The sequence below is a fragment of the Dasypus novemcinctus genome, chromosome 8 (genome assembly GCF_030445035.2).
Source record: "Dasypus novemcinctus isolate mDasNov1 chromosome 8, mDasNov1.1.hap2, whole genome shotgun sequence".
Taxonomy (NCBI): Eukaryota; Metazoa; Chordata; class Mammalia; order Cingulata; family Dasypodidae; genus Dasypus; species Dasypus novemcinctus.
Genome location: NC_080680.1, coordinates 41690482 through 41711283, shown reverse-complemented (window position 1 = coordinate 41711283; position 20802 = coordinate 41690482). Strand labels below are relative to the sequence as shown.

At 41.6% G+C, this 20802-nt stretch overlaps 1 protein-coding gene and 1 pseudogene across 1 annotated transcript in view; one reads left to right on the top strand and one right to left on the bottom strand.

Moving 5' to 3' along the window:
• Positions 1-2648, bottom strand: part of DOCK8 (dedicator of cytokinesis 8) — a 246921-nt gene extending 244273 nt beyond the window's left edge. The window contains exon 1 of the mRNA XM_058301712.2: positions 2279-2648. Within this exon, the coding sequence (XP_058157695.1) occupies positions 2279-2331 (53 nt within the window). The 5' untranslated portion in view covers positions 2332-2648. The remainder of the gene's footprint in view (positions 1-2278) is intronic.
• A 14684-nt stretch (positions 2649-17332) lies between these two features.
• LOC101439984 (thymidylate synthase pseudogene) lies at positions 17333-19671 on the top strand (annotated as a pseudogene).
• The last annotated feature ends 1131 nt before the right edge of the window (positions 19672-20802 follow it).

Sequence of the window (20802 nt, the reverse complement as noted above, 5' to 3'; positions counted from 1 at the left end):
ATGGTGCCCAGAACATAGTAAATGATCAATAACTGGTGGATTTAAATATTATATTAATACTAGATATGTCCTTATTAAGTCACTCCATTGAACAATAGTTTTGGTCAAACTCCTTAGCATAACTCTTCCATCCAATGCACAAAAAACTTCAAAAAGGGAAACTGAGCTCCAAGATAGGAATAATCAATGCATATTCTTGCTGAGGATTAGGGAGTTTATATAACTTGAGTGGGGCTCTTCTTGGACAGATTCCATCACACATTCTGTTCCATTGAGTGTGTGTGCTGTGTTAGCTGAGGAATGAAGACATATGTGGAGAACACCAGCCCCGTGACAGCTCCACTGGCCTCCTTACCTAGCTCAAGCTGGTCTCTTGCCTGGAAACTCCTCCAACTTCAGCTTTCCTTTCTACCTTTCTTTCTCAAGATCTTAAAGATGGTGATGATGAAGATGATAATGACGATGAGGAGGATGAAGGTAATGTTGATAGCTAACATCTTTTTCATATGTAATCTGAACCAGGCACTATGAACACCTCATGTGCATAATCCCACTTAATCCTCACAATAGTCATCAGAGGTAGGTACTATAGGTACTATAATTATCTCCAAAGTGTAGAGAAAGTCAGTAACATGTCCAGTGTCACACAGTGAGTTGGCAGCAGACTCAATTTGTAAGAAGATCTGATTCCAGCCACGCTCTTATTATTAATCCTCAGGTGACATCAACCCCACACCTGCTTTCAGGACTGCCTGTAGGATCAGTCCAGACTCTCACTGCTCTCCCCAGACCCACCTCACCCCAACAGTCTCTAATATCTTCCTGTCCAGTTCACACTTCCTGACCTAAAATTCACAGGGATGGAAGAGCGGTGGCTATGGCAAGTGGTCCATCCATCAACAGCGTTAGTTTGACCGCCTGACCCCACAAATGAATTGGCCCTCATGCTATGCCACAGATATGAAACCTAATGCAGGGGGAAAAAATCCCCACAGGGAGATCCCTGCCATACTCTATGCCTTTTGACTGATAATTTTTGATCTCCAACATTAATATACAGTTTATATCAATAATTAAACATTTAACAGATGAAGAAAGAATAAGGTAAGTAAAGTGCTTTGCTCACAGCTATACAGCAAGTGGAAATAAAATTGCCAATAAAGTTAAGAGGGCCTTTTAGAAGTCCTTACCACCTCCTTATTCTGGGCTTTTAATTCCTGGCTGCTCAAACCTCTTCACAAACTAGCAGCACTGAGATGAACTTACTGTGGAACCAGGCTTCCAGAGGCTCAGTTTACCTGAGACTTTTAAAAAAATCTTTTTTTTTTTAAAGATACATAGATTACACAAAATGAAAGGAGACTTTAACAAATCATAGAGCAGTGAGGGTAGTATAATAATAAGTTGACCCTTCAACCAGACAGTTTGGATTTCTCTGGGTAAGACACAAATGCCTCCAAATATTTGTCAGCGGTTTTCAGTGAAGGAAAAACTGCAGTTAAAGCACCTCCGGTGAGAACTTTGGGCAGTAAATGTGCTTACATTTTAGTTTGTCCAATTTTTATGATGAATTGGTGAGTTGGGAATCAGTGTCCTTTGTTCCTTGCTGGAGGGCTAAAAATGTAAAAATAATGTCAGCTACAGGACATTCTTTTTTATTTATTTAAATGTGGAATTTTTTTAAAAATCACTTTTTCCACTTCATAGCTCCTCTAGCCCAGGGAATAAAAATAGCAATGTCAACAGGAGCCAAACTTTTACTGGGATAGTAAAACGAGAGAGGAAAGAGCCCCTCTCAGCATCTCAGAAGCCTCAAAGCAAAACTCTCATTTTAGCCCCCTCGTTTCTTTCCCCTTCTCAGAACAAGCTCAAAGGAGGTCGCAGTTTACAAGCAACTCCGTGGCAGGCCCAAGACAGCTAACCCTGCTCCCATCACACTCCCTGGGCCCGGCACCTGTCAGAACCCCGCAGGGCGGCGCGCGTGAGGCAGAGCGGGGAAGTGACCCGAGAGGGGATCGGGTAAGGGACACTGGTGGCTGGGTACAACCGGGACGGTGGGGATTCTCAGGGAGGACCTGTCTGAACCTGGCACGCGGGCTCCACGGGAGCAGCCTCGGGAAAGGGGTCTGGCGCCGAGGGAACGCGAAGCCGCCGAGTCTCAGGCGCGCCCCGAGGCGGACTCCCGAAGACTGGCCGGGCGGCTGCCGGGGGCGCAGCCGAGGGCGCCGCGCTCGCTCCGCTCCCGCGACGACGCGCGGCGCCTCCCGGCGCGTCTTACCTGTTGATCTTGAGCGCGAACGCCCTGCGCTCTGCGCTTGGCAGCGTGGCCATGGCCCTGCAGCTGCACTCCGGCTCCTAGGGCGGCGGGAGGTGGGGAGCGGGGGCCTGGCGCGCCGGAGAGCTTCTGCAGCACATACCGGGCGAGACGCGAGCCTCATCTGTCACTTCGGGCTGGGAACTTCCGCATTTCCACCTTCGGCGCTGCAATCACCCCGGGGGAGGGCCCACCCTCCCAGCCCAGACACCCGCCGCCCAGCCTGGCAGGGAGCGAGTGGCGGCGGAGGAGGGCGTGGACGGCCCGCGGAAGTGCCCTCCGGATACTCCGACCGACCGCGCGCTCTTCCCTGGGCCCTGACCTCAGGCAGAAAGGAACGCGGGCGGATGACCCGGCGACCACGGAGCGCAGGCCGGAAACTCCATCTGCCCGACTCTGCAAGCTGCCAGGACAAGTGGGCAAGCGGGGGAAGCCTGCGCCTTCCGCCAGCACCCTGGGTTGGCGAGGTCGGGAAACCAACCCTGGAATTCTTTATGCTTGGCTTTTTAAGGGTTGTCACGAATTCCTTGGAGAAGGCAGACTAAGAAGAAACCCCGGTGGACTGTTTCAGAGTACAAGTGAACTTTTGTAAGAGGGGCGTCCGTCATCCTTCCTGGGGCTCCTTAAATACAGCGAATCCATCCAAGGAATAAACTTAAAAAAAAAAACAAAAACCAACAACTTGGAGATAAATGCTTTTCTCTAGGGCAATACTGCAAGCAGCATCCCTGCGATTCAAGAATACTCTGAGTCCCAGGTTATTTTTTCAGTTTCAGGCTTCTCAGGGGCCAGCCCTGAGCTAAAGAAAGAACCCAGAAAAATCCCGATGCTCACATGCTCACTGAACTAGAAAAGCCAATGTTTACTGGAAGTTGCTGATTTGCTCTAAGCAAGCCATGCTATACTACAGCACTTTATATATAATGCCTCTATTTGTCAGCTTGCCTTTAAAAAGAAAATTTTAAGCAAGGTATTTTTGGTTCAAAGCTGCCACTGTCTAATATGGGAGTCCCAAGTGGTTATGAAGCACTTGAAAATGTGGTTAGTCCAAATTGTGCTGGAAGTGTAAAACACACATTGGATTTTGAAGACAGTCCAAACAGATAAAATAACGCGAAGTATCATACTATTAATATTTACGTTGACTACAGGGTAACATGATATTTTTGATCTATTAGGTTAAATATAATAAATTGTTAGAATTAACGTCACCTGTTTCCCCCTTTTTAAAAATGTGACACACATTTTTGGGCCACACTATATTTCTATTGGAAAGTGCTGGTCCAAAGTATTTTTCATCATTTGCAACCCAATATTCAAATGTCCAAGAGCTGTGTCTGTCTTTTCCCCGTGTCCTTTCTTTCCGTTTCAGGTAATTTAGTAAGTCTTCAGAGTTGGTTAAGTAACTTTATTTCCTCTTCAATATCAATACCTTTAAGCATGTAAGAAAAAGTTCCTAATTATAAAACTATAAAGACTATTAAAACAAACCAAAGAAAAGAAACTGGACTGCACTGGAATTTATGAGCAAATATGTAGATGGAAAAATACTAAGAGAATAATTTTATGAGCACTTTTCCAAACTGGGAACAAATTAATGATTCATAGAAAACTTTTTACTCCAGAGACTTCAATCCACGCTGCACTGTCAGCCTTACTGATGGGCTTATTCTCTGAGTTTCAGAATGTTTGTGACATATAATTTCAGAGAGAGCAAAAATATTATACTCTTTCCACACAAATGCAGATGCAGTGAAAGCACCTCAAAGTTTCAGAATTTTCAGTCAAGGAAACTTTTTTGAGGAGAGGATTGTGAAATCTTCGGTCTTCCTTCAGATTATGGTGGGCCTAGCTGTGAAGTATTGCCCTCAATGGTATCAATTTCCTGAAGTTAAAGATGACCCCAAATTTCCTTAATTGTCTTGACTCACCATGAACATGTTATCCATTAATTTAGTCAAATGCATATTTTTAAACTCTGTCTCCTCTTGGATATGTTCACAGATCACTGGCAAACTTCAAAACCAACCATCCAAGGGTCTGGCTGCTGCATTCTCATTGCCTCTTTAATTCCCTGTAGTTGGGGTTCTCTTCATTACCCCTATTTCCAAAGTGCACGCTGGAAGGCCTTTCCACACCTGACTGCTTTCTTTGGCCTTTCTTTACTTCCACGTTTATGTGTCCTTTGATTTTGTTTGTCACCTTCATAAAATTCTTCCCTTACCTTCTATGACAGATACCACATCAATTATCCCAAATTCTTCTCCTGGTTTTCCCCATGTTTTCTTAGCTCCCCCAAAAGGCAACCTTCTTCACAGTGCATTTTACCTATTTTATTACCAAACACTGTTATAACTGTTCCAAGATCTACAGTTGTTAATTCATTTAATTATTAATTCATTTAATCCTCATAACAACCATAAGTAATTGCATTATCCTCACTTGACAACTGGGGAAACTGAGACACAGAGAGGTTAAGTGACTTACCCAAGTTTGCAACCTAGTAAAGTTTCGAATCATAAAGTTTTGGCTATTTCCCAACATTTCCATTTGAACGCCTTCAATCTCCACAAATGAAAAACAAAAACTCTCCATTTCCCTCTACTCAATTGGAAGCTAACTATTGCTCCATAATCACCCATTTCTGTTAGTGCCATTATCTCTTCCATTTCCCAGGTTTAAAATGATGGAGTCAGCTAGTGGAGAAAAAACAGGAAATATGGATTCTGGTTTCAGCTTTTCATGAACTATGTGGTCTTTATATCACAAATTCCTCAGTCTTTTTTTTATATATAACACAAATGCTTCTGCCTGAAATTTAGGAATTTGCCAACTCTATCTTCTCTTTCTCCTTTTCCTTTAGATCTAATCACCTACCAATGCCTGCCATTTATTCTTTATAAGTATCACTGTTCTCACTGCTTCCATTCTGGTTCCAGCTCTTATAAATTAATATCTGGGTCATGAGGAGATTTTAAATGGCCTCTCTGTGTGTAGCCATTTCTTGTTCCAATCTAATCTGGCTTGACCACTCATTAATCTTAAATACCTGCTTCATCAGGTCTCTCCCCTGCTCAGCTAGTTTTGGTGGTTTTCCATGATCTCTACAAACAAGTGTGATCTCTTTCAACTGGCTTATAGGCCCACTTCATGCACCCAGCTCGGTACCTTACCTTTCCATTGGATCAGGGAAGATCCTCAACTTGTTCCTCTCTACCAGGGACCTCCTCTGCTTATGTTATTCTTCCTGCCACCCTCACCTTATATCACATCCTGTCTCTTCCCATCCTTCAAAGTCTGAGTCAAGTTGTCAAGTCCCACCTCCACCTAAAGGATGTTAACTCATGAGTATTGCTTAAAAGTGTAAGTGATCATCAGTAAACACAGCCTGGTAGAGTGCAAGACCCAGAGGACCAGAGCGAGCTAGGATCATGTGCACATCCCCCATTTCCCCACACCTATCCAAGACCTCCATCAGCTTTTGTTCAAAGGTCACCTTCATGCCCATCTAACATTGCAATGTCCCCTTACCACTTTAACTTCCTAACTCCCTTTCCACCTTTGTTTTTCTCCATAAGCATTTATCACTATCTGTGATGGTTAGGCTAATGAGTCAACTCGGTCAGGTAATTGTGCCCAGTTGTTTGGTCAAGGAAGCAGTGGGCTAACTATAATACAAGCGCATTTATGGACTTTAGTCACCATTGACTTTACTACAGTGGTAAATCATAGATAGCTGGTTATAGTTTCATCAATCAGGGAGATTGCCATCAGCAATGAGTGACGCTTAACCCAATCTGTTGAAACCCTTAGAAGGGAAAGTGATTACAGCATTGAGAGAGAATTTCCCAGCTCTTCCCTGGACAGCCAATGTCCGCCAGAATATGTCAAGAATCTTCACTGGACTTTTATCAGAGCTCCTGGGTGCAGCCTGCCTGTGGAACCTGGACTTGTGCATCCCCACGGCTGCATGAGAGACACTGATAAATCTCTTACTATTGACACATATCCCTTGTTGATTCTGTTTCCCTAAAGAACCCCGACTAATACACTATCTTAAATACATTATATTTTATTTGGTTGCATGTTATCTCTCTCATGCTTTTGAAATGTCAGTTCCATGGGTTTAAGAATTTCTGTTTTGTTCAGTATTGAGGAATACATTTGGTATTGGTCAGTGTCAGATATGTGAATGTTTAGCAAGGTATATGGCATTTTATGGTGTTTTTTTGGTGTTTTATACAAGTAAGTCAATTATGTAAATTACCATGTGTTCTTATGTTCCAGCCCCAGGAGAAATGCAATTCAAGTTTGTAAGCAGAAGGATTTTTTTAGGTAACTGATGCACACTAAAATGTCGGAGGCATGACTTCTGTGTCAGTGATTGTTATGGGAAAGGGTCATGCAAGCCAGAACATGTTCAAGTGGAGTTAACATTTTTGCAACTGTAAAATAGAACCCTCTTCAACTCTTTGGTCTATCATTTTGCAGAGGGGAAGGATGTGTGTGAAAATTTAAAGTTGCATTTTCTTTACATATTTTGCTTCCTTGAAATTTCATTGAAAACAGTCTGGGGAGTGTGTATCAAAAGTTGTGTTTTATTCATTGTTGCTTATCTCTTGACTCTGGGCAAAAGTATTCAGGGTATATCCTGCCCAACAATATGAGATTTCTTTTTACTCTTAAAACATTCTTCCTCAGAGTGGACGGTAGATGTTACTATAACATGTGATGGTGATGGTGCAGTTGCTTAGCACACAGTCCATTCCCCAGCTGCCTAGAACTATGCCTGGCACATAGTAGGTGCTCAGTAAACATTTGTTGAATAAATGAGAGAATAACTGATCCAGTGCCTAACACTGGTCAAACACTCAATAAATACTTGTTAAAGTGAACTTGAATGGGAGTGGCCAAGTTTCATGTGTTTTTCAGAAGGAAGTAATACTCTTTAGTTCTTAATTCTCTTGAGTATTTTAGCTTCGACTTCTTATGGATATTTTCCAACTCTGGTTTTTCTGTATTAGAGAAATTGTAGGTTTACAGAAAAAATCATGCAGAAACAGAGTTCTGATATACCTGCCACACACACACTCACAATTTTCTCTATTGTTATTAATACTTTGCATTAGTATGGTACTTTTGCTATAATTGATGAAACAATATTATTATAATTATAATGTTAACTGTAGTCTATCACATTAGGGCTCACTGTGTTGTTCATTTCAATGGTCTTTCAAATTTTTATTCTGGTAAAATATATACAACCTAAAACTTCTGGTTTTAAAGACATTCAAATATATAATTCAGTAGTGTTAATTACATTCACAGTGTTGTGCTACCATCACCATCATTCATTACCAAAACATTTCCATCACTCCAAATAGAAAGTCCATACCAATTAAGCATTAATTCCCAATTCTCTACCCTCATCTTGGTCTCAGGTAACCTGGTCTAGTTTCTAATTCTATGAATTTGCACATTCTGTTTCATATAAGTGATATTGTAAAATATTTGTTCTTATGTGTCTGTCATTTAACTCAACATGTTGTCTTCAAGGCTCATCCATGTTGTTGCATGTAGCAGAACTTCAGTATTTTTTATGGGTCAATAATAACCCATTCCACATATACACACAGACATACACATATCACATTTTGTTTATCCATTCTTCAGTTGATGGGCACTTGATTCACCTCCACCTTTTGGCTATTGTGAATAATGCTGCTATGGACATCAGTGTGCAAATATATGTAAAAGTCTTTGCTTTGGATTCTTTGGGGTATATATCTGGAAGTGGGATAGCTAGTTCATATGGTAATTCTATATTAAACTTTCTGAAGAACCACCAACTGTTTTCCACAGGAGCTGCACCATTTTACATTCCCATCAACAATGAGAGTGTTTCTATTTCTCCAGTACCTATTTTCTGTTTTCTGAATAGGAGTCATTCTAGTGGGTATGAAATGGTATCTCATTGTAGTTTTGATTTGCATTTTCCAAATGGCTAATAATGTTGAGCATCTTTTCATGTGTTTATTGGCCATTTGTATATTTTCTTTGGAGAAATATCTATTCAAGTCTTTTGCCCATTTTAAAATTGGGTTGTTGACCTTTTGCTGTTGAGTTGTAGGATTTCTTTATATATTCTGGAAATTAAACCCTTATTAGAAATGTGGTTTCCAAATATTTTTTTCCCGTTCCTTGGGTTGTCTTCTTTACTTTCATAATGAAGTCCTTTGATACATGAAAGTTTTTAATTTTTATGAAGTTCCTTTTCTCAATTTTTTCTAGCAGTTCTGTTTTTGTTTTTTTTAATCATTTTGGGGAATGAGAAATCAGATCAGCATATAGATTATTACTAGCAAGTAGAGATCATTATTGTTGCCTTATTGCTCAAGACAGATACAGAAAGATTAGTGTGCTAATATTTAAAGCCAGCCATAGCTTAGACATCAGAATTTGGAGTTTCAATTTTTCCCACTTCTTTCCTTATTTTGTCACAAGAAAACTGTAAATATGAAAGGAATGAAGATTAAGACACTATTTTTAATTAATGTGGTATTTTATATATAATAGGTTTTTTTAAAAATCCATTCAAGTACTTTAGACCACATTCTAATGTATTATGTTATTTCATATTCAATAGGAATATCCACATCATAGAATTTTACAACTAGAAAGACTTTAGATCAATTTATCAATTAATTCACCCACTTACAAATTGTCATTTATGTGCCTTCTCTCATTCTACAAACATTTACCAAATGCTTACCATATGTCAGGCATTGCCTTTATTAAAGGGCAAAATGGTTGACAATACATCTTCTCTGACTTCCCACAACTCATGGTCTAAAATGAGACATACATAAAGCAGGAAAGAAGAGGCTTGGGTTCTGTGTGACAGTGCTAGAACAGTTTTGATGTACAAAGCTCTAAGAGAGTGAGGCAGCACAGAGGAAATGATTTACTTTGGTAGAGAGGGTGGTGCAGAGAAAGGATGACTTTACAGATGCAGTGCCGTTGGAACTGGGTCTTAAAGGAGCATATTCAGGGAATTCTAGGCAGAAGGAGCACTATAAGCAAAGGCAGGGAGACAGAAGACATCAAGTCCCCTCCCAGGAATTAAAATTATGAGTGGAATGAAGTGGAAAGAAATGAAGCTTTGATGGTGGGGCATCCGCCTACCCTATGGGAGGTCCGCGGTTCAAACCCCAGGCCTCCTTGACCCGTGTGCAGCTGGCCCATGCGCAGTGCTGATGCGCGCAAGGAGTGCCCTGCCATGCAGGGGTGTCCTCCGCATAGGGGAGCCCCACACACAAGGAGTGTGCCCCATAAGGAGAGCCGCCCAGCGCGAAAGAAAGCGCAGCCTTCCCAAGAATGGTGCCGCACACACAGAGAGCTGATGCAACAAAAAGAAACACAGATTCCCGGTGCCGCTGATAAGGATAGAAGCGGTTACAGAAGAGCACACAGCGAATGGACACGGAGAGCAGGCACCAAGGGGGGTGCAGGGTGGGAGGGGGGAGAAATAAGTAAATAAATAAATCTTAAAAAAGAATTCATACTTTATTGCACAACATATTGAAAATCACCAAAAGGTGATTATGGTTGTGTAAGCATCCTGTCTCTGTATCCAGGTCATTATCTCCTGGTGGACCTGGCAGTCCACAGCGAGGAGGCTGCTAATATACAGGAGGGAATGGGGTTAGGGTGGTGATGATTTAGGATGTCTCCTAAATCTGGGCACTGCCATACCACTTTCCTCAAACTGAGCGCACGCACTGGAATATAAGAAAGATATAAATAGTTCTTTACTGAAGGACCTAAGCAATTTTTCCAAAGTTATAACTTGAGAGAAGGGAAGTTTCTTGTGGGGAGAGAGTCAAGTGCTGGTCCTATAGTCTGGTACTTCTGCACACTGGACTGTCCCACGTGGATATTGCCACTGCCTCGTTCCCAGGTCCCAGCTCTCTCCCTGCACTTTCCTTGGGACTCTCTATTTATCCTCTACCCATCTGTCTACTTTCTTCTCCCTAAAGGAAAAATCAATTACCCATCCTTTGGTTGGTTCCTATGTATAGCCAATTTCCCAGGCACCCTCTAAATCCACTAAATGTTGAACTTTCCAGTCTCCCTAGTTTCTGCTATGCCTGCAGAGGGAAAATAGGGCCCTGATGCACGCTTAGGGGCATTTAGTGGGGCTTTTATTCTGGGCTGCAGGGGCATTCATTCTTCATCTGTAAAATGGGATCAGTAGTGATACCTTTTTCCAGGATCATTATAACGATTAAATAACGCAAAGCCCTTGTGGTAAGTGACATGTAACTGTTTCTATTATCATTACCTGTATGCTTATAGCATCAAGTTTCTAAAAGTCCAAATAAAAATAGCTTAACACCTAAGTTTATAGCCCAAGTAGACCATAGGGAGGGAGTCCACATTTGGGTAAGCAGCTCAAAATGCCATCAGGGACGCAGGTTCTTCCCATTCCTCTACTCTACCATCCCCAGTACATTGACTTTTGACTGCCATCCTTTTACCACGTGGCTGCAGGATGGCTCCCATGATTCTAAGCAGTCACAGCATGCACCAGCATCCCACAAAGGAAGAGAGAAGAAGACTAAGTCTTTCCCCATGTGAGGCTCCGTCTTTCCCAGAAGTCCTCCAGGAAACTTGTCTTTAAAACTCATCAGTTAGAAAAAGGTCAGATGTTCCTCCTCAGCTACCAATGAAGTTGGGAAAGAATATCTAGCAGAGAGGATTGGATAACCATAGTTGGCTCAGAACTATTCTGATACATTCTCTTGTATTGCCCAAGCAAAATGGGACAGAGGGGGAAATGGTGGTTGGGTTTGCAGTGAATAAAGCCTGTCATACTCGTTTTATTCAGAAGATTAGATAAGATAATGCACATAAAATACAAAGCAGACTGCCCAATGTCACATATACCCTCAGAATAGATTAGCTATGATTTTTATTACTACTCTGCGTTTTTGTTGCTTTAAAGCAAAATAAATGTTTTTTTAAATGTTTATTATTATTTCCTCATGACAGTTTCCCAAAAGTAGAAGTTGCTAGGTCAGAAGTTACATAAACGCCTGCCAAAAAATCTAATCATGAGGAAATAGTAGACAAACCTAAATTGAGAGATATTCTGTTAAGCAACTGTCTGTATTCTTTAAAATGTCAGTGTCATGAAAGACAAAGGGTGGGGAACTGTACATATTAAAGGAGACTAAAGAGACATGGCAACTAAAAACAATGAGGATGCTGGAATCGATCCTGGATCAGCAGAAAATAGGCTATAAAGAACATCATTGGGACAAATACCAAAATTGCATGTGACTGTATTTGATAATAGTAGTGTATCAAAGTTATATTTCCTGAATTTTATACTTTATACTGTGTTACGTAGAAGAATGTTCTTAGGAAATACATGCTCAAGTATTTAGGGCCAAGGGTCATGATATTTATAACTTACTCTCAAATGGTCAGCAATGATAATGATGATGGTGAAATAAGACTATGAATAAAAATAATAAAATAAAACAATCTAGATGAGGAATATGCAGAAGTTCACACTGTAAATTTGAAATTTTTCCAAAATAAAAAATTAAAGATAAATAAAATAAAAATTTACAAACATCATTTTAGTTTTTGTTGGCATGTGCCAACTTATATGCAACATACGAGACTATTTCATGGCATCCTCACTGACTCTATTATGCTTGTTGTTTTTTTCATTTTTGCAACTTTAGTAGGCTAAAAATACATTTAAAGTTTATTAGTCAGTTGAGTTGAATTATTTAAGTGAGTTTTTCCCTGTTAGTTCACTACATAGCTGTATTTTTCTTTTGTGTCTATTTATGTCTTTCCCCACTTATTAGGTTCTTAATATTTTTCTTATTGATTTATATTCACCTTTTTAGTAATATAGTCACCAGTATGGGGAACCTCCCTAAGTGACTATGATCCTCCTGAATACCTTTGAATCATTGTGAGAAGGACAGAAACCAGACAAGCTTAGAAATGCTGTTGACCCCTGATGTCTCTCATCATCAGACTGAATTTACATGAAATTTACATGAAATTTTGAAATGCTCTTTTCCCATTTCAGTATTCTCAAATACCCTCCCAGTTCACTTCACACCCTTCCATCCCCACATACCATCGTAACAATTCAGGAACCATGAAAAACACCAGGGAATTTTCAGAATATGGGAAAGCAAGCTTTAAGCTGGTTTCTAGTCAAATGTGCCTGGTTCCACAACTCCTGATCCTTGTACACAACTGGGTAAGACCACAGATAGTCATCGTACCATGGTAACTATCTCCCTGTGTGATTTCTCTGATTCTCTTGAAAATGATAGCAAGCATGGCGCTAGTAGAGTGTAAGATATAGCATTTGGATGTTAGATCTCAGAGACCAGACTGCTGTGATGGTTATGTTAATGTGCCAAATTGCCAGATAATGGTGCCCAGTTATTTGGTCAAGCAGACACTGGCCTAATTGTTACCGTGAGGACATTTCATTGAATTAAATCATCAGTAATTTGATTGCCTCTATGACTGATTAGGACTGCAATCAACTGAGGAGATTGCCTTCAGCAATGAAAGATGTCTCATCCAATTATTTGGAGGCTTTAAAAGAAAAAGTAATTATTTCAGTAGTCAGAAGAGAGAATTTTCTACTTCAGCCAGCCGTCTTCTCCTGGGGAATTCCTCAGCGATCCCATTTTGCAGCCTGCCCTGCAGATTTTGGATTTGTGTATCCCCTCGGTTGTGTGAGACAATTTTATAAAATCTAATATTATTTACAGGTATCGCCGGTCAGTTCTGTTTCACTGGAGTACCCTAATACAGCTTAGTACCAGGACTCATTTTTGAGAAACAGAATCTTAAAAGTGGGATTTCTGAATTGGTTCTAGGGCTTTTGCAATTGGCTCTCTACTCTGATTAGAGTTAAAAGCACTAATGATACTATTCCCAATAATCAAGAAACCACTGATTGTACATTGTGTGAGTTGGCAATAGAGATATGCAAAAAAATCACCACTAGATACAGCTACTCACATAAGAGGTAAGCCTCTGGGTGAGAATGTTTTTGACACCTTAACAAAGTTTTAGGGAGTTAAAAGTATAATGATGTTGGCTGGTTGTTTCTATTGTCTTGTTTTGTTTTGTTTGTGTGTGTGTGTTTTCCTTTTTTTCCTTACCTTTTTTTTTTTTTTTTTTTGGTTGTTTCTAAATACACTGGATGCAGTTATAACAGAAAAGGATGAGCTGAAGGCTTCAAATTTGCAACTCAAGTGCTACATGAGGGATGTGAAAGTTTCTATGTATGCCCTGAAATAAAATCTTATTTCTTGTAGTCACAGACTCTGAAAATCAGACCCAGAGTCTTATTGTGTGAGTAGCAGAGTTAGTTGCAATGGGAGCTAAATTCTCAAACTTGCAGATTATCTGCTGTTAAAGTGAAGGCACTGATTGGAAAAGAAAGGGAAAAATTGGAATGGGGACATATGGGTTGATAATGATGGCAGTGGGGACAGTGAAACCCTAAATTCTGCTGAGTTTTTGCCAGATAAATCTGTAATGCTCTGCCCTGAGGAAACAACCACCCAACAACAAGCCTGCCCTGAGGAAACAGCCACTTGAACTCCTGCATGTCCTGAGGAAACAGCTTCCCAATCTCCAGTCTGCCATCCAACCTCCACCTGAAGAGATGAATCCCATTTCGCCAGATGAAACTGCAACAAAATGCCCTGAAGTAATTGGCTTGCAAGAAACTTCTAACCCTTCATTCTACCTACCCCTACTACACTTCTTTTCTTCCAGACCTATAACTAGACTGAAATCCCAACAGGTCCCCAAAAATGAAGTAAAAAGTATGGCCTATGAGGAAGTACACTATACTCTGAAAGAACTGAAGGAGTTTTCCAATTTATATGCACAAAAATCAGGGAAATGTGTGTAGGAATGGATATTAATGGTGTGGGGATAATGGTGGAAGAATATAAAGTTGGATCATGCTGAATTTATTGATATGGGCCCACTAAGCTGAGATTCTGGATTCAGTGTTGTAGCTCAAGAGGCTAGAAAGGGCTCTAACAGTTTGTTCATGTGACTGGCTGAAACATGGACCATAAGGTGGCCAACATTACCTGAGGCCAAAATGCCAGAAATTCCTGGTATATTGTAAATGAGGGGATCCAAGACTTAGAGAGATTGGAATTTTAGATTGGATTTATCATGTCAGACCTGTTCACCCACCCCAGGAATGTCCAGAGGACACACCTTTCACCAGGACTGTGAGGAATAAATTTGTGAAACTAACTTCATCTTTCCTGAAGAGCTCTGTAGTTGCTCTTCTCTGTAGATCAAATATTACCTTGGGAACAGCTGTCACTGAACTAGAATTCTTAAGCACATAGGGATGATTGGATCCTAAATTGGCAGAAGTCAAGTGAAAGAACTTAATCGCCAAAGACAGGGTGGGTGTGTCTACCACAATGAATGTAAACCAAAATAGCCTAAGCTGCAGAGACCTGTAACAATGACTAATAGATATGGTATACCTAGAGGTAAAATAAATAGGCAGTCTACTAAATTCCTAATTGATCTGTATAAACAGAAGAATTCTAGGTCAAGTGAAAAGGTCTAACTTGAATTACAAAAAATAGAGAGTCATGGCCCTTTAATCAATTCCCAGACTGGAGTCATTTTACAGATCCAGAGCCCCTTGAGTGAGGGGAAGGCCAGGTCCCCTTGGGAAGGATCCATTACACTGCCAAAATTTTATATTGTTAATAGTCCTCCCAGCCTTTCTCAGAGAGAACTATGGCCTTTAACCAAAGTAGCTGTGCCTTGGGGTAAAATAAATGATTAACCATTTGGGGAATTATTAGACACTAGTTCAGAAGTAACATTAATTCCAGAGACCCAAAACACCACTGTGGTCCACCAGTCAGACTAGGGGTTTATTAAGGTCAGTTGTTCAATAGAGTTTTAGTTCAAGTCTGTGTCACAGTGGGCCCATTGGGTCTCTAGACCCATTTGGTGGTTATTTTCTCAGTTCTGGAATATGAAATTGGAATAGGCATACTCAACAACTGGAAGAATTCCTACAGTGGTTCCTTGGCTTGTGGGTGAGGTCTATTATTGTAGGAAAGGCCAATTGGAAGCCACTAGAACTACCCTTACATAGAAAAAATAGTAAATCAAAAGCAATACTGGATTTCTGGAGGGATTGCAGAGATCAGTGTCACCATCAAGATCTTGAAAGATGCACGGGTGGTGATTCCCACCACTTCCCCATTCAGCTCTCCTATTTGACCTGTGTAGAAAACAGATGGATTTTTGGATAATGACAGTGGATTATCATAAACTTAACCAGGTGTGATTCCAATTGTAGCTGCTGTTCCAGTTTTGGTATTATTGCTTGAGAAAATCAGCACTTCCCCTGGTACCTGGTATGCAGTTATTGATTTGGCAAATGCTTTTTCCTCAGTTGCTGTTAGTAAGAACCACCAGAAACATTTGCTTTCAGTTGGCAAGGCCAGCAATATACTTTCACCGTCCTACCTCAGGGGTATAGCAACTCTCCAGCCCTATGTCATAATATTGTCCACTAGAAAGTTGATCAACTCTCTCTCTCCCACAAGACATCACACTGGTCCATTATATTGATGATATGATGTTGACTGGAACTAGTGAGCAAGAAGTACCAACTACTCTAGACTTATTGCTTAGTCATTTGTGTGTCAGAGATGGGAGATAAATCCAGCAAAAACACACAGGTCTTTCATCTCAGTGAAATTTTTGGATATCCCTTGGTATAGGGCATGTTGAGGTATCCTTGCTAAAGTGAAGGGTGAGCTATTCCATCTGGTCCCTCCTATGACCAAAAAGGAGACACAACACCTACTTGGCCTCTTTGAATTTTGGGAAAAACACATTCCACATCTCCATGTCCTACTCTGGCCTATTTACCAAGTGACCAGAAAAGCTGCTAGATTTGAGTGGGGACCAGAATAAGAGACTATGCAACAGGTCAAATCTGCTGTGTAAGCTGCCTTGCCACTTTTGAGTCCTCAAAAGGTCATTCCATAGTTTTCTCAATCCAGCAGCTTGGACCATATGATCGAGCAGATCCAATGGTACTGGAAGTTTCAGTGGCAAATAGAGATACCTTCTGGAGTCTTTGGTAGGCCCCTATAGGAGAACCACAACGCAGACCCTTAGGATTTTGGAGCAAAGCCCTGCCATCCTCTGCAGATAACTACTCCCTTTTTGAGAAACGGTTTTTGGCCTGCTACTGGTCCTTAATAGAGACTGAATGCTTAATCATGGGCCATCACGTTACCATAAGACTTGAGTTGCCTATCATGAGCTGGGTATTGTCTGACCTGGGAAACCATAAAGTTGGGTGGGCACAGCAGCACTCCATAATAAAGTGGAAGTGGTATATATGACGTAGGGCTCAAGTGGATCCTGAAAGCGTAAGTTACATGGGTAAGTGGTCCAGGAGCCCATGGCCACCACTCCTGACACATTACCTTCTCCTTTTTTTTTTAAACCCCTTTTTTTTGTTTTAAAGATTTATTTATTTATTTCTCCCCCCTCGCCTCCCCCCCACCCCGCCCCAGTTGTCTGTTCTCTGTGTCTATTTGCTGCATGTTTTTCTTTGTCCACTTCTGTTGTTGTCAGCGGCATGGGAATCGTGTTTCTTTTTGTGTCATCTTGTTGCGTCAGCTCTGTGTGTGTGTGGCGCCATTCCTGGGCAGGCTGCACTTTCTTTCGCACTGGGTGGCTCTCCTTACACGTGGGGCTCCCCTACGTGGGGGACACCCCTGCGTGGTACTGCACTCCTTGCACGCATCAGCACTGCGCATGGGCCAGCTCCACATGGGTCAAGGAAGCCTGGGGTTTGAACTGTGGACCTCCCATGTGGTAGACAGATGCCCTAACCACTGGGCCAAGTCTGCTTCCCTGCCTTCTCTTTTTCACCTCACAGCTATGGCCTCTTGGAGAGTTCCTTACAATCAGTTGACGGAGGAAGACAAAATACAGGCCTGGTTTACAGATGGTTCTGCACAATATGCAGGTACCATCCAAAAGTGGACAGCTGCAGCACTGCAGCCCCTTTCTGGGATGTCCCTAATGGACAGCAGTGAGGGAAAATTCTCCCAGTGGGCAGAAATTTGTTCATTTTGCTTGGAAGGAGAAATGGTCAGAGGTATATTTGTATATTGATTCATGGGCTGCCACCTACAGTTTAGCTGAATGGTCATGAATTTGCAAGGAACATGATTGGAAATTGGGGACAAAGAGGTCTGGGGAAGAGACATGTGGATAGACCTTTAAGAATAGGGAAAAACATGAAGATATTTGTGTCCCATGTGAATGCTTACTAGAGGATGACTTCAGCAGAGGAAGATTTTAATAATCAAGTGGATATGATGACCTGCTCTGTGGCTAATGCTCAGCCTCTTTCCCCAGCCACTCCTGTCATTGCCCAGTGGGCTCATGAACAAAGTGGCCATGGAGGTAGGGATGGAGGTTATACATGGGCTTAGCAGCACGGACTTCCCCTTATGAAGGCTAACTTGGCTACAGCCACTGCTGAGCATGCAATCTGCCAGCAGCAGAAACCCACTCTCAGCCCCCAATATGGCACCATTCCCTGAGGTGATCAGCCTGCTCTCTGGTGGCAAGTTGATTATATTGGACCACTTTCACCGTGGAAGGGGTCGCGATTTATTTTAACTGGAATAGACACGTACTCTGGATATGGGTTTGCATTTCCTACATGTAATCTTCTTCCAAAACTACCATCTGTGGACTTACCAAATGTCTTATCTACCACCATGGCATTCCACACAGCATTGCTTCTGATCAAGGAATCCATTTCACAGCAAATGATGTGTGGGAATGGGCGCATGCCCATGGGATTCACTGGTCTTATCATGTTCCCCATCATCCTGAAGTAGCTGGATTGATAGACGGTGGAATGGCCTTTTGAAGACTCAATTAGGGCACCAACTAGGTAGCAATCAATACCTTGCAGGGCTGGGGCAATGTTTTCCAGGAGGTTGTGTATGCTCTAAATCAGCATCCACTCTATGGTGCTGTTCTTCCATAACCAGGATTCATGGGTTGGAATCAAAGAGTGGAAATGGGAGTGGCACCACTCACAATTACCCTAGTGACCCACTAGGAAAATGTTTATTTTCTGTCCCTGCAAACTTAAGTTCTGCTGGTCTACAGGTCTTAGTTCCAAAAGGAGGAGTGCTGCCACCAGGAGACACAGCATGATTCCACTGAACTGGAAGTTAAGACTGCCACCTGGAGCCCTTGAGGCCTACTGCCTCCAGCAGCTCCTGCCCAGGTGCCTGCCTGCAGCCATGCCCACCACGGCTCCAAGCAATCATGAGTGCCCTCACAGGAGCCACCTGCGGACTCAGGGGCTGACTCAGGGGCACCCACCGTGCGGGAGCCAGAGCCGCAGCTCCATGGGGAGCTGCAGTATCTGGAGCAGATCAGCACATCCTGCGCTGTGGCTCCAGGAAGGAGGACTGCACCGGCACTGGCATCCTGTCAATGTTCAGCCGGCAGCCATGCCTCCGACTGAGAGAAGAGCTTCCTCTGCTGAACACTAAACACGTATTGTGGAAGGGTGTGTTGGGGGAGTTGCTGTGGTTTATCAAGGAATCCACAAATGCTAATGAACCCTCTTCCAAAGGAGTGAAAATACGGGATGCCAAACGGATCCCATGACATTTTGGACTGCTTGGGATTCTCCACCAGAGAAGAAGGAGACGGGCCCAGTTGATGGCTTTCAGTAAAGGCATTTGGGGGCAGAATACAAAGTATGAATTCAGATTATTCAGGCCAAGGAGTAGACGACTGCAAAAGGTGACTGACACAATCAAAACCAACCCCAATGACAGAAGAATCATCATGTGTGCTTGGAATCCAAAACATCTTTCTCTGATGGCTCTCCCACCATGCCACGCTCTACACCAACAATGGCAAGCTCTCATGCCAGCTGTACCAGCAGTAGGGAGACATGAGCCTCAGCATGCCTTTCAATGTTGCCAGCTACGCTCTGCTCACCTACATGCTTGCACTTATCACTGGCCTGAAGCCAGGTGATTTTGTACATGCTTTGGGAGATGCACATGTTTACCTGAATCACATCGAGGCACTGAAAGTTCAGCTTCAGCAAGAACCAAGACTGTTCCCCAAGCTCAAAGTTCTTCAACAAGTTGAAGCAATTGATGATTTCAAAGTTGGAGACTGTCAGATAGAAGGGTACAATCCTCATCTGACTTAAAATGGAAATGGCTGTCTAAAATGCTTTTAAAGGAATTGTTTCAAAGGTGTTGTCAGTCTTCAGGGGTTGGATGGCAGGTGAATTCTTTTTGCTATAAAGGAAAAAGGAATTAGGTCAAAATCTGTTGGTTACCTATTAGACGTTATTCATTTTAAAATGCCTTTCTTTTAAAGATGTTGCTACAGGCAAGTATAACTGCTGGTTGTTTTAGTAACAAAAGGCTTTGAGCTTGGTTATCTCACTGAAGATGTATGAAAAGACTAAGGTTATACATAACATCAGGAGAGTGAAAATTTATGTACTCAACAAAAAATGTGTACATGCATTTCAAACCTACGTCTTCACAAAGAAGGTCAGTGAACCTCAAAAATTATATAAACAATTCTCCCAAAATTTAGGGAACTGAATAACACCATCAATCATAATGTGTAGTGTGCTTATGAACACTCAAAGTTATATTTGTTTTCTATATTGCTATAATAAAGCCATGTTCTCTGATAAAAAAGAAAAAAAAGAAAAGAAAAGACAGAAAAACAAAAAAAAGACTGCCACCTGGCCACTTTGGGCTCCTCTTTCTTCTGAATCAACAGGCAAAGAAGGGAATTACTATACTGAACACAGGTGCTTGTAAAGTTCTTCTCTGGGGTGTCTGACTACCTCATAAGGAAAGACATAAAGATACTGACATCAAGAATACCTCAAGAATAAGAACAAAATAAAAAATAAAGAAAAAAAAAAGAGTACCTCAACCAAATGGTGCAGTCAGATGAATCCTACAACCAGAGCTGAATCCTACAATCAGTAAGCCTCAGCCATGGATCAGAACTGCCAAGAAGCATTTTCAGTGCCTTATTCCTAAATATGAGCAGACAACCAAAGATTATCAGACATCTAAGGAAAACCATCCACATGAAAGGTAAAGACCAACACGCACACACACACACACAAAACTGAAGAGACTGAGGCAATACTGGAAAAAAAGACATTTAAAAATCCAACTACCATTAATATCCACAAAGGGATAAGGAAATATATTGTACCCATGAAATAAGAATATTATATTATTTTAAAAAGAAACATTCTTGAGGGACTCTGGGAATTTAAAAAAGCACAATAGTAGCCAAAATAAAGAGTTCAAAGAAAGTTTGGG